General features: G+C 40.0%; 1 protein-coding gene across 1 annotated transcript in view; it reads left to right on the top strand.

Annotated features, from left to right (window-relative positions):
• The window catches only part of PDZRN3 (PDZ domain containing ring finger 3), a 131,937-nt gene that overhangs the window by 5,238 nt on the left and 111,517 nt on the right, over positions 1-15,182 (top strand). Inside the window, exons 2-3 of the mRNA XM_083795088.1 lie at positions 1,462-1,548; positions 2,712-2,819. Of these exons, the coding sequence (XP_083651214.1) occupies positions 1,462-1,548; positions 2,712-2,819 (195 nt within the window). The remainder of the gene's footprint in view (positions 1-1,461; positions 1,549-2,711; positions 2,820-15,182) is intronic.

The raw sequence follows: 15,182 nt of genomic DNA, 5'->3' as shown, positions 1-15,182 counted from the left end.
CTGGTGCAGCAGCCCCGTGGTGGAGCCTTGGGCATGCGGTCAGCAGGGCTCTGCTGGTTTACACCGGGAGGGAACTGGTCTTCGTTATCACCCCCAAATCTGAGAGTAATTCAGTAATCCAGGATCACTTTGACATTTTTTGTGAGTTTAATTGACATTAGTATTTGATTGGCAACTTCAAATTGATACGTTAGAAGAAAAATGCACAAACTAGAAACATCTGCATCAAATTACAGTGTAACTGTTGTAATTTTTGTCATTAATCAGTTATGAAAACCAGACTCGTAAGATAACTTCCTCAAACTTTCTTGTGTTCGTAACTTTTTCACCCTTTCCATAAAAGAAAGAAAAAAATCTTGGAAGTGGGAATGTTCAGAGAAATCTGGAGATGTACCACATGCAGTTCTGACTATCCTATTCTTATTTCTAAAACGAAGATTTATTCAAATGGCTTTTGTAATGGCGTACTGTTGTATAGCTTTGTAGTGTAGTGTTATGAATGATGGCCACTTGATTGCGATTGAAATTAGCGTATTGTGAGGATTTAGTTGTATTCAACAGTGCATGCACTAAACTTTGTCGTAGTGAGACATACAGAGCTGAGTAGCATCACAGTGTCACAAAGGATATTGTTGTGTACGTTTTTATAGAAGTTGTACTTTACATGAGCAAATGTGCAGTTAGGAGCAAGCTTGGGTAGGCCAGGATAACGGAGCACAGCTGCTCCAGTATTACCTGTCTGTCCTGTCTGTGTTCATGGTGCATTTTTTGCCTAATCAGAGAACTGTTCACTGCAGAATTTCATCTTTTAGGGAATTACCATAATGATTTTCAGTCCTGGAGGATTTCTGTTTTGCTAGTGTTAAAATTCGCCAGTGGTTTTTTTCCAAAGAAAAATGTATTAGGAATCTTTTCACAGCAGGCACTGTGGATAGCCATTAGCATCGCAGGCCTTTTGCAGGATTTGTAGCAGTTTTCTTTAAAGCTGTTTTCTAAAACTCACCAGAGAATTGCTGTTGTATAGCAGTTCATAGTTGATACTTTTTCAAACAATGTACTGCAGCTAGCACTGGAGAGAAACAACAAAAATGCAGTCCTTCAGACACCCTCAAGCACTGGAAAAGTCAAGAATCCGACTACTGGAAACATGGAGTATTTTACATAACACATCACGTATGACTGGGTCAAGTAGTTGCAGGAACAGTATTGCATATAAATATCTTCTGTTGCTGTTAAGTGTCTCTGTGGATCTCAATAAAAAATACGCATAAATCTCGGAGGGCGGCTTTCGCAGAGGCGCACCGCGGCGGAGGCTGGAGCGCTCCCGCAGATGTGGTGTTTCTCCAAACTTCATGGGAAAAGAAAGTAACAGAGCAACCCAGCAGACCTGGATGGAAGTGTTATCTGCCCTGCTCACCGATGCGCACAAATGTTTTGAATACGTTTATCTGTTCTTTGCAGGGCGAGGAAACCAAAGCGCTGACTCTTGTCCTCCATCGTGACTCAGGCTCGCTTGGATTTAATATTATTGGTGGCCGACCATGCGTGGTATGTTAATTGTTAAAATATGTTTGCCCTTTCCAGTTGGGAAAAGCACGTAGGTCAACACTTAGAGGAAAAATGCTGCTGACAAGCATTTGGTTCTCTTGGGATTCTTTCAGAGCAAATTTTATGGTCAGGGTTGTATTGGAAGTGTACGATGGCTGTTACGTCTGTACTGTCTCTTCACTCACACCACGTTTAATCTTGCATGTGGCCACCGCTAGGAACACGAACGTAGGTGGAGTGTAACTCCCCAAACGGGGAAGGAACCCTTTGCTATCTCCTTCTCAGACCATTCAGCTTTGAAGATAGTGCACAAGTTCAGGACCCGCAGCTTTGGGCCCTTTACAGTTCGTTAGGAAAACATTACTCTCCTCTCTACTCAAGATTAGGCAGCCCTCCGTGCAGGTGAAGGGATGTAACTTAACCAACCTACTTTTGAATTCCACGATTTCAGCAGATGTTTCCTGCACCACACACTCGCTAATGTATTTTTTCTTGATGCTTGTTGGCTGGGGCTGCTGCATATGACTTTAATTAGATCAAGGAGTAGATTATACCTTGTCCTAGTAATTTAGAAAGTATTCAGAAGTACTTCTTGGCCTCTTGGAAATGTGACATTAATCACGATTTATTCCTAGTAAATTCACTTGAAAGTTATTCTTTATAGTTAACGTTTCTCAATTACTTTTCTGAGACATGGTTCTGCACCGATAGAAGCTGATTTTGCAGTAGGCAGAATACGAAGACCCCTTGTTAGGTAGAAGTTGTTTTCCACAGTTTTATTTGTAAGCCTCCAGAGGAAGCGCCGTGCAGCTAAAAATAAAAATGCACCGTTGCCTTACGTTTGATGTGCAAGCAGGCTGCCGTCTCACTGGATTTTACATTAAGAATAATTATAATGACAGTTACTACTGAGCTGGCCTAAGTCAGAGTAAAATGATTACCATGCAGCTAATGAACCTAATGAAAGTCCATTCCTGGTTGTACAGTTTTTCAGAATGGGAGTATCAGGTGTTCTCATTAGCACAAAGAACCCCATATTAAGACATCCCTAAGAATATTTCTTCTAAATTGCATACACTGTTATGACACAGACAAGTTTTAGCTGAGGGAAAATGAGAGTTAGTTCAAGGTATGATGTTATATTTTTCTTTTCCTCCCTAAAGGACAATCAAGACGGTTCATCCAGCGAAGGAATTTTTGTATCGAAAATAGTCGACACAGGGCCTGCTGCTAAGGAAGGAGGGCTGCAAATTCATGACAGGATTATTGAGGTATGTGAATACGCTGTCCAGTCTCTTTTAATAGTATGAGTTCCGTGTCAGGGCTTCAAATGGCATGATGTTTTAGTGTGGGTTTGGGAGAAATGTGCCGTGGTAAACACCGTCTAGAAGACATGTCTGTTAAAATATGCTTGACTTGACTCAGTGCTGACCTTTATGGCTTTAGGTATAGTCCTTACCTAAATATAGAAACCAGATTATGGATGGCATGTGCATGTCCTGACTTTCTGAGGAGCTAGCATCTATCTGGTATGCCATAGATATTTCTTTTTAAAGCTATTGGAAACTTGTAAGTTATTTAGTTAAAACCATATGTGAAATAGCTGTAGCGTAAACCATGATTTTATTTATCTTGGTTTCTAAGACCAAGGATAATGTTTTGAACAGTCAGAAAAAAATCTACTCTGAAGTTTCCCTAGGGTTTATCGTAAACCTGTCCGAGTAACTCCCATAATGTTGTTTGTAAGTCCTTCTGTTATTCAGATTGCAGTCTGAATTTCTTCTCGTTTTGCCAAAGTCTTGACCTCAATAAAAAGTCCTTTCTGTGAAAGAGATGGTTGCTTGAAATGTTTGTCGTAATTTGCAGCGAGTAAACTTCTTTTTTTGAGAGAGAAGGAAAGGTTCGTTTTCATGAAACGCAGCTGATTGTGAGTCAGTTTCCATTGTTTAGCATTTTACAGTTAGGAAAAGTATTCTTCACTGCCTTATTTTTGTAGGCTGGAGAAACTTTGAGAGTCTATTGTTCAAAAAGATAAGTGCGGTGTTTGTTGCCAAGGATATCATGGAACAGCCAGTTTCTCTAAGTAATGGAATTCCATTGCTCTTATGTTTTGCAAATGAGCAATAAACAGCTGTTAAGGATTTTCTGTTGGCAGGAGACAATGTGTATTTGCTATTTTCTGTACTGTTATGGTAAATTGTATTCACAATTTAGTAAGGATATAAAATATTAATTAAGTTTCTTCATATGGAAAAGAGTGGAGCCACAGTAGCAGAACTATAAAAAGATAAGAAGCTGAGCTGTGAAATGATCCAGGGTTGCTTAGACTATATATATGATATAACAATTCTGAAAAGGTCTGGACAATTTTGTGAGAACTACGCAATTTTGTTTGAACTGAAAATTTTCCCATAGGCATACACTTCCCTAAAGCGTATTTGAAAAGCTGACATCTGCTTCTGAAGCAGTGTTTGGTCACACAAATGAAACGACCATGGAAAACAAAACTTTGGAAAAAATAAAACACCCCAAAGTTAGGAGATGTCTTGGTATCTTTATGCAAGCTCAGCTCAGTCTGCTTGAGCGTGAGCACTGTAACTCGGGCTGCAACTGCAGGCGTGCAGCATTTTGTCGGTAGGATTTGGCGGGGGAGAACAGGGATGGCTGACCTCCACGGGCTCTACAGCATCTGCTCTCTTACGAGAGACCTCCCTCCTTACTGCTTTTCTTTGCTCCATTTTTCCACAAGTTCAGCATTTGGCAGTGGTAGCACAGGGCAGGCTAAGCAGCTAAATACCGCTGTGCTGTACGGCCACTAGGAACCCGAGAAGAACTCAGAAGAAAGCAGGCAGGGTGGGATTTCATGCTGTGATGCCTTTATGAGTAGCATTTGTGCAGGCTCTTTCCCTCAATTCGTAGTTACATTTTAATGTAAGAGAAGACTCCAGAATAAAGACACAAGGGGAATCTGTCCTGTTTATCACACACCAAGAGTAGCAAGAAGCCTTGTGCAGGAACCTCTGTGTTGACAACTCTTGTTGTGCTGCCACAAATGCATTTTCATGTGCACTCTTCTCACCTTTAAATATCTGCAAAATGCTGATGAAAAATTAGCAAAATTATTACTGAATTGTTGACCTTGAGAGCATGAGTTTGGATTAGGAATGTCATCTCAAAGAAAATCTCTGCATGGTGCCCAGCTGATGTGTTCTGGTTCCCCCTGTGGAGTATTCTCTGCGTGTTCTAACTGGGATCTTACAAAGCCCTAAAAATATGTGCACTGGGGACATCAGGACCTGAGAAGAACTGTTTCATTCTGTACTCTGTGCAATTTGTATTTAATGCACTTTAACTCTTGTCCAGGTAAGGAAAAAAGAGGATAGCTCCTGCACCATGGCATCTAAATCAGCTTTATCGTACTATTAATTATATTAGATAATTGAAATATCCGGTAAATTTTCTAGATGAAAATTAGGTGATATCCAGTGATAATGTCCTTCTAGAGGCATATGTTTTTATTGCCTTTCCAAAAGGAAACTTTTTAACCCAAGTTTGATTTTTCAGTTGAATTGCCAGACTCATTTACAGATATAGGTGTAGCTGTGGACTCAGATGGAATTCAGCATAGAGATTAAAGCATACTAGTGGGTCACATTTGCTTTGAGAAGCATGAAAGATGGTAAAGATAGATAACGTAACTATCTAGAACAGAGTTTGGCTGTCAGGGACATATGTGACTTGCTCATTTATTATTAGGGTTGTAAGTATCACCAGCGTGATTTTAAATAGACCCTTTCACAAAGAACTGTTGCTGTAGTATAAGCTGCTGAGCATAACATCTCCAAAATTAATTCCAGAATCCATGACAGTGAACATAAAATGCAGTAAAATGTAAATTTGATTTCCTTTTGAAAATGTTTCTCTATCATAGATCTTACAGTAGATGTGTTTTGGAGCATGTATAAAATAAGAGCATTGTTTTTCATTTTCACAAATGTCAAAACATTTCTTACTACTTAACAGGATTAGGCAGTATAAAATTGAGATGCATGGTGCTGTTCATAGCTGATAGCAAATGCTGCTTGCAAATTCTATCCCCCTGACAAATTGATACTGAGATAAACTTTGAATTATGTCAGAGATAGTTTTTAAACATTCTCCCACTCTAACACGGGTTTGGATTTTCTGCTTTATACCTTTTAAAAGGTTAAATGCAAAGAAGTAAATCAAGTTTAAGAATTGTCTTGAATTTTCAGTAAAAGCATTTTTTTTGGCCCTTTGTATATCAGTAACATAAGCAGTGCCACTGTGAGGTGTGTTCCTACTGCGAAATGACATACATCATCAAGATGAATGATGCATGGTTCGTGCTACTCAGCCTGCAAAGCACGCAACAGAAATAAAGTCTTTTTCCCTTGTACTTCATTTTACTAAATCTGTTAGATAAAGATATTTAGTGTTTACGTAGGACTATGAAGAATGCATTATGGCTGTTAACCATTCAATTATTTCCCTTTGCTGTTGTATATTATCCTTATTTTGCAAATGAGTAATCTGAGGTATACAGGAAGATATCTTGAGAAGCTCTTGTCAGGTCAGGGTTAAAGACTCGGATCTCAGTCTGTTCATTATTGCTTTATGTAAACCAATGCTTCATACCTATGTCCGTTTCCAGGTCTTTCACAATTACTGTAGAAGCAAAGAAGTAATGATGTTATGAGATGTTCTCTGATCTGACTGCAGGTTTTTCATGCACTGCTCTGACTTACACACTTCAAAGCAAACAGCTGATCTAATCCATTACTAGTAATTTACTGAATTATTGTTAAGATGTTCCATAGCAAATCGCTGTATTAAAAACATGCTGAAACTATTGATTTTAATGCAGAGGAATTACTGTTCTCACAGATTACATTTTTGTCAGGGTAACAAAATGGTCCTAATTTCCTCTTATAACAGAAGTTGGTTCAAGTCCCAGACATGAATGACTCCTCTACGCAGCTGCCTGGCATTTCTTAAGACAAAATTAGATTTCCAGAGTTTTTATTTTTAAGCACATCAGCTCCGAAAGATTGTAAATTAAATATGGCATTCTCTTCTCACTAACTAGTAAACTTGTTTGTTTAGCTTCAGGACTGTTTAGAAAGAAGGAGACTTTTGAAATGCTGACTGCTTGCCACCTTAAAACGTTTTAAGTACAATTAGGGTACTGTTGAGGTAGTATAAACTGTCATAGCCGCACTGAAACCTCCAGGATTTATGCCACCTGGGACTTGCCCCCTGTTTCATGCTGCTCACAGGAAGGATCATTAGTTTAGGAGTTGAGAACATGTCTTAGTGCATTTGATTGATTTTCCCCAATGCACGCTCATTTGCTACAAGTTATAGGCTGCTTTTCTATTACGTGCATTTCTTCACAGGTTACGCATAGGAACAATGAAACTTTTTAGCAAATGTTCTACTGTATACTAGTAATTAAAGTTTACAATTTGCTCTGGGTTCTCCGTTTGCCCTGTAGCATATAGGCTGCTTTAGCAGAGCCACTTTCTGCTCACATGAGGTGGCTTTTGGCAAACCATGCATGGTTTCTGAATTAATGGCATAGCCTCCGAAAAGCCGAGTTTGCACAGAGAAAGCACATCAGCCAGGCAGGAAGGGCAACGAGAGGAGCACTCACAGGAGCGTGGCGTACGTTTCCGTGTCGGTGAAATATAGATGCTAAGAAAGATCTGCTGCTTTGAAATGGAGTAAATGGAGAAACAGTTCATGTGGTCTGCCGGTATGTGATGGGGTCTAGTTTTTCCATGTGGTTGAGTCTCTGGACCGATTCTGTGTTGCCAGCCCAGCTTTCTTGCTAGCATGCAGTTATCCCTAAGCAGTATGCCCAGCTCAACTCATCACTGCTCACAGGAGACTTCCACAAATAATCAGTAAATAAAATTGTTAACTGAACATGGCCTTCAATTTCTCATTTGCTGGTGAGCAATTTTTAAAATCACACTAGCTTTAATATGGTAAACCTATGCCTATATAGCTACTTACAGAAATCATACTGCACGCATTAGCTGAACTGTGATAGGCAGAGAGGTTAAACTGAATTTTCTTCATCATTGTGAATGGCAGAGTTCAGCTCCCCAACCAAGGTTTACTATGCAGATACATACACTTACTTGGTAATTAATTTTCTGGAAGAAAACGTTTTCAGACAGCAACTTAAAATTGAATGTTCGTGTTCCTGCCAGGACATGCAAGAACACTGGAGAATTTGTGGAGAGGGAACACAACGGGGCAGTGAGTGCAGCTGTAGCAAAGCCAGCTTTTTTTTGGAGATCGTACTCCTGGAAGATTTTCCAAGTCCTTTGTCCGTATCTGTTAATGGTATCACGAAGCGGCATTACGTCTGTGCTAAAACAGGTCTTGCAGCTTGGTCACTGCTAAAAGGCAGTAATAATAACCTTAAGAGGAAAATGTAAATGAAAACAGAAGGTCTTGGTTATCACTGCATTTTTTCATCTCAAATGCATTTGCCTGATTCCACACCAGCGCTCCAGCCTGAGCTGTGGCAGGGAGGTGGGGAAGCAGGGGGATGAGCCAGACAGCAAACAGAGGGAACTGAAGAGGTGTAACAGACATTTACACTAAATACTGAACTGCTGTACTCCGCCCAGACAACAAAAAAAGAGAAATCCATTGGATGGGATGAAAATCTGAAGTGCTACAAAGAAATAAACAACTGTTTCTAGTCTTAGGGACCTCTGGGCCCTATCTCTTCACTGAAGCAGAGCTACAGTTCTAAGCACATTTCATGTTGTAACCTCTGAAAAGGTCCTGCACGTTCCCCTCAGCTATGCCCACCATTTTATTGCCTTCCTGTCACTAGAAGCCCACAGCATGCTGACCCTAACCTTAAATTATCCAAAAAAGCTCCCTAAGCTCAGGAATAGACCCCCCCGTGTCACACTTTAAATTAACGGGATTACAGCATCCATGCCCCTTTCTGCCTTTGATACAAACACAAGCACTATGGTAGCTTTTCATAACACTTTAAAAACCAAACAGCATAAGGCCAAGATTGTACAGCACCTGCCCCATGCCCTAAAATTTTTTTGTTCTGGTTATCAACTTGCTCAGTATTGCAAGGATCGGGACTCAGAAAGGAAATGCGAAGAGCTCTGATAACTCCCAGGCCTTTCACACCTCCAGACTCGCATGGGCGACTCGCGTATCGCAGATCACAAGGCTCGCCAAGCAGCTCCTCCATTCTCCCCCAGTTGTATTTCCCATTTCCCAGTAAACAAATCCACGCTTGGGGTGGTTTCACCCTGATAACATCTCATGTGGAGACGAGCCTGGAGTGTCACCTCGTGGGCCGCAGGAGCCATGGTGCTGCTGCATGCCCACGTTGGGCCAGGACACGTGCACCGAGGAGAAAATACAACTTGAGAGATCCAGATTTTGGCCTTATGAACCATCACCCTTTCGAAGTGAAATATAGCCATTTCGTATTCTCTTTAACTAAGCACACAGCAGCATGTCAGACTCCAGCAACTCTTTTAGAAGAATGCACATAGAACATGTAACAATGAGACAATTTAATCTTTTCACATGTGGTACAATTTTTTGCATTTCAAATCATCTCCTGCTCGGTTTTCCACATTTGAAGCCAAACCGTTGTGATTAACTGTTACATTTTATTTTTAGATTTCTGAATGCTCTGAGCCTTTTTAGAGAAAACACACAGAACGTCCTATCAACTATTTTCACACATTTTGTTCATATCACAATAATTGAGCAATCAGATGCAATCATCCCTAATTTAGGACATATGTAGTACATTACCATGTCAGTTGTACTAAAAGATAGACACAAAGTGAGAGCAAATTAACTAGAAAAAAAGCAAGCTCAGACCATTGCTACTCAAAAATGCACTCAAGTAAAATTTGTATAACTATTCATTTGAAATTAAAAGAACAATGGAATTTGTCCAGCAAACATGAATAAAGCAGTACGTGTGAGGGTGACCAGATCTTCCCGAGATCCTGAATCTAGAGCTGCTGATCCTGCAGCTCTAACCCAGTTTGTACTGGTGGGGGGATTTTTCTCCAGAACAAGATTGCTTCATGCAAACCTGCCTGTCTCGCCTGCAAGCCTCACTTGTCTGTTTTTCACAGTATCACATTTCCTCTTTTTCCCCCCACATGTACAATATGGAAATTGAAATAAAATCCTGGAATCTGTTCTGGTAACAAATACAGTGCAAAGTTGCTTCTGAACAATGGCATTTGTAGTGTTTAAATACTATTTTTACTGCTTGATAGTAAACAAAACATCTTCCAATATGAGGTATGGTTTTAGTTTTGTTCCCTTTACTCATCCTTTACACCATGAAAAATGTAAAACTGTTCACAAGTAACTGCAGTTCTGTGCTTTAAACACTAAGAGATGACAACTTATCAGCATTGTGTTACTAATTACAACATTGTTGACTGCTTTTCACATGATGTTTTGTTATTTAAAATAGTATAATTTTACTGTTTTATATTTCACTACAAAGTGCAACTACAGGACTTGTAAGGTTTTTAGTGAGCATCCAGAACCCCAGTGTATTATCCACAGTTTACTTATGATTCATTTACTAGCAGTACAAAATTTATCCTGTTTAAACTGGGGCATGACTGGTCTTTTTATTGTAATGAAAATTATCTGGAAGCACTTGTCTCTAGTCTATTTTTTTTTCTTTCTGCCAAAATCCCAATAACTTTTGGACAAGTGTGCAACACTGACAGCAAGTAAAAGCTCTGGTCATCAAGTCTGGCCCACGTTCCCATTCAGTTCACGCACAGATTGCCAAAGAGGTGACCCACACGAACTCAGCCCTATAAAATATCACAGGGATATGGGTAATTTTGAAACCCCGTCTTCAAGTTTAACACAGTGAAATCTCACCTCCCAGGAGCAGGGAATGGCTGAGGCTGGAGAGGACCTCTGCAGCTCATCCAGTCCAAGCCCCATGCTCAGAGCAGGGTCACCTCCCTCCTCGGGAGGATAAAAGCAAGAACACGTACCTATGAATAGTCCCTCTGGGCCATGGCGTTGAGCAGGAATTTGAGCTGAAAACTAGTAAACATTATGTTTGATTGATTGGATGAACATGAGAAAGAAACCAGCAACAGGAAGGGAGAGCGAAAATATTTCCTAAATCATTTAAAAAAAGAATTTAATGCTTTTTTTCATCTCTCTCAGTTCTGCAGGCTTCCCAGCCCAGGAAGACTTAGTTTATTTCTTAAAAGGTCTTGCTTATAAAGCAGACCTTTCTCTGGCTCTGGCCAGCTCTAATAAAAATTAGCAGTAACTTTAGCAGCTGCCATACCACATGACTGCTTGGAATTGCATAACTTTTTTCCTTCTAAAGAAGCACACAAAGAGATCATCTGATCCCCTCCCTTGCAGTGTTCTCTGTGAAGTATATTTCTCTAACTTGATTTCTAAACAAAAATCTTTTTCTGTTTTCCTTTAACAGTCTTCTCTTTTTAAGACTCAAATGTGGCCGTAAATAGCAACGAGCCCTAGGCAGAGCTTTCTTGAGTTAAGCTCATGAATAAATAGGGTGGTTTATTTAATTTTTTTTGCTACTCAAACTATTACTGTTCATCAGTAACAAGGCATGTCATGGTGGAAAGCTAATGTCAGCCTGAAGTCATTCAAAGAAATATTTTGTTGCAGAAATTGTGGCTATTTAGGGCTAGCGGTATTTCTGAGAGTCTGCTTTTGGATGGAGATACACTGTGGTTTGACAAGAAGATAACAGAAAGAAAAGGCTCAGAAGAGACTCCTGTGGCCATAACAGATGTAAACTGAACAGACTGTTGGCTCAGTCCGGGTCCCATTTAATTCGCTGGAAATCCCAGAGTATTTGACCTGATCCACAAATACAGAACAGTTGGAAGTTTAAATTACTCTTCCTGTGTGGCATGTGGAAATGGACCATTGTTTTCTGGCTAATTGGTTTTCCCTCTAGCAAAAAGGGAAAAAAAATTAAATGCTGAGTTAGTGCAGCAGCATGGCACTGCTTATGCAGACTGCTGCGGAGCGTAAAAGGGGGAACTGATCCGAAAGCAGGCGGCGTGCTGCTCCGCGCGAGGATGTGGGCTAACCTGCTGGGTGATGGGTAAGTGTGGTGAAGGGCACGACTTTGCTCCGTTCCTCCACGATGGGACTTTCTGCTGACCCCGCTGGGCGCAGGGCAGGCACATCAGTGCAGTTCGGTCACACCGAACAAGAACTTCCTGACACCAGGATTCTCTCACAAACGTTTAGGTGCTTTACTTCTTTATAAAGAAATACCTGATGGACCTATGGAGGCCTCTAAGCCTATACTGGGCATAGATGTTTGTAATCATTTGCCAAAACCTAAGAAGAAATAACCCCCCTTTCCTGTACAGTGCTTTTCCTGATGCAGATTTCTCACAAAGAAAGAAGTCTTTGTTTTATGAGGAGACCTCACCAACTGCATATTTGTCTCTCCTTTAGTGCATTCAGAATTAAGGCTAACATTCATATATTGCAAGCGTTAAGGAGATCTTGTGTCTATAGTTAGAAAGGATTAAATCATTCAGTGTTCTTTGAAAAGACTGCAAACTCTTCAAAGCTTAGTTCATCCCAAATGTGAACAAGCTAAAGCAAGGCGATGGTAATGTCACAGAATATGAGATGTTGCTAAAAATAATGGGCAAGTTCTCATGCAAGGGAGCCTTGGGACCTGCACTTCACAAGGGCACCGTCACTGCCTTGCACCACTTAGATCCCTTTCCCTACTTGAGCTGAAGCAGTTGCCTGAACCACAGGCTTGCAATGAAAATTACAAATTCAGTTTTTACTTGTGCGTTTTCCCTTTTTCTCTGCCAGTAGGACTTTCCTTTTCTTGCTAGTTTGTCAAGAATCCCTAGCTCTTGTTTCGTAGTAAAAGTTCTTGCGTCTGCGTTATGAAAGGTGCCAGAACAGCTAGCTTCTAAAAGCATTTCCTTAGCAGTGGTAAGCATCAAATAATTTGGAACAAAGCAACAAGCAGTCTTCAGATGCAGTTACAGTTGATAAATGTCCTGCTAGCAACTCTTCTTTTAATCTAAAAGTTCACACAGCCAGCTCTGATTCCTTCCTGTATCTGAAGGAGCCAGTACATACCAATGCCTTTTTTTTTTAATATAACCTTTCATTGTTTTTCCTTCATTTTGGCCTCCCTCTTTTCTCTTGTTTTTTAGGCGGTTTCCTCTGCGGCAGGGGAATTGCTGTTTCTATCACAAACCTTTCTCTAGCAACTGGAACCTTTTCTTTCAGTTTTAGCCAGTTTTACCCCCTGCTGGTAATTAAAATATTCTCTCGCTTTGCGTCGCATTCAGTAAAAAGCAAGTTTGTTTGCCCTCCGTATGGATTTCACATTGCAGAAGACTTCTGCAGACTTTCAGAGCTGCTGACTTGAAGCAAGTAATAAACATAGGAATGAGCAGGGGTGTCAGAGAGTGATAGATAATACGTTAGCCCCCTGTCAGGCCTAGCAAGTCTCCACGTTTTATAGACTATTAGAGGCTACTTTCACTGGGCCGATGCTGTGCATTTCAGCTACAGTTTCCCCAGCTTCTTTTCCACAGACTCTCTGCTGCAGTTAGATACCCGAATTCCTTAGATTTATGAGAAGCATTTTAGTAACGTATCTCATGCAGAAATAGGGAAGTTTGGGGGGCTGGGAGGCTCATGGAGACGCTGGGAAGTTTCTGTTGGGATGAAATGAATTTCATGCATAAGCCAAGAAATCAGGAAAAGCAGCATCCCTGACAGTCTTCTGTGTTGGCGTGACTTGCTCTTAGCCAGCACTGGTCTTTTGATGAGGCTTTATGCTTCTTTTTGCATAATGAGTTATATTGTGAATAGCTTTATAGAACAAAGGAACCAAAACCCCACAGTAAGGGCCAAGATGATACATGTATCCCTAATTCTGTCCCTTTGCCCTGAATAATAGTTGACTCTAAATGTAATTTCTTTACTATTGCTTTATTCCATACCCTGAGGTTCTCTCTAAAAATAATTTCTTTACTATTGGTTTATTCCATACCCCGAGGTTCTGTTCCATATGAACAAAGATTGCAGAGTCTGGCCCATTCTGCTTGCGTCCGATTGCAACCCTTTAATTCCCCTCCTTTAAAAAAGCTTTGAAAAAAACATAAGCCCAAAAGCTTTTAACTACTTAGAAAGTGTTTTCCTGTAGTTTCAGGAAGAAATGCAATTATCATGGCTGCTTAATTAAAGTGAGCTGTCAATGAAGCGATAAACCATGGTAGGATTTACTTATCCTTGTAGGCGAATGCAAATTAAGGCTGTAAATGGAGGTCTTGGGAAAGGTCTCGACTGCTTTCTGCCACCGAACTAATAATCATACTTAGTCATTCATATTCTCAGGCAATCAGATGAAGTGCATCTTTTGCAGGGAAAGTAGTACTATGGGAATAACTATACACTTACACCATCAAACAGATGCTAAAACAATAAATGCCTTTGTTTATATCCATTGTTGATGCAGTACCTGGTAAGTTAACTTTTAAGTCACAACATTTCAAACCATGCAAGTCCTTTCCCAAAGGGAATTGTCTTTAATTAGCCCAAAGATAGTAGGACAGTATTTTTAAAAGCTGACAAAAATCAAAAGACAAATCCTGGCTTGAAAGTACAAGCGTATTGCCCAGTGAATTTGATCTCCTCTAGGGCAGGAGTCGTGGCCAGCTGAAGTCAGTGACGAAGATTCCACTGAGGGAGGTTTTGGACCAAGCGGAGATCCATAATGAAGAGGTTATGCCCACTTGCAATAGTGAGTTTACAGGAATTGATGGCCACGTTTGGCTACATCTGTCCTAATCAGATGATAGAAATTTAGAAGTCTTCATTCTGTTACTGTAAGTTCAGTGCAAGCCTATAGTACAATCTGTAAGTGAATAGGAATCCACTGGGATAAAAATGAGCATTGCCATAAGCTGTCTACTGCAGAAAAACTGAACATGTATGGGAATGCTTAACTTTAAGTATGGAATTTGCTTTACTAAAGCCAAAGGGACTACTCATCTGCTTAAAATTAAGCATATACATTTGAATAAGAAAAAATGGGGTCTTAGTACTCAGGAGTGTCAGAGTCTACAAGCATATGAAAACAATCAACAAATGGCATATCCACTGATACAGGAGACAAATTCATCTTACATTTCCTTTTGTTATGTAAAACCTTAGCTAGTCATTCAAGAATCCAAATTATGGTATTTATGATACTTGAGGAAGAATTTATAAAGCAAATTGTTACTTAACTCCTTCATAACCACCCAATTATTATAAACTGCTTGAGTTTTGCTTCCTTTAGTTAGTAACATCTAGCTTAGCTAGCAGATTCCTAACTGCTTTTATTCTCCAGAGAACTTAAATTTCTGACAAGATAGTGAACCACCACATACTGATGTTTTTGTTACCTACATATTTACAGTAAAAATGCAGTACTGGCTTTCAGTTTGTAAAGAAAATTTTTTCCATGTTCACAGCATTTGTTACAGTACACTCATCTTCTATTCCTTGCTTTAGAGTTTTTACCATTAATTCTGGAG

Source organism: Anser anser, assembly GCF_964211835.1.
Source record: "Anser anser genome assembly, chromosome: 12".
Classification (NCBI taxonomy): domain Eukaryota; kingdom Metazoa; phylum Chordata; class Aves; order Anseriformes; family Anatidae; genus Anser; species Anser anser.
The sequence above is the reverse complement of the archived record's forward strand: the minus strand, read 5'-3'. Positions and strand labels throughout refer to the sequence as shown.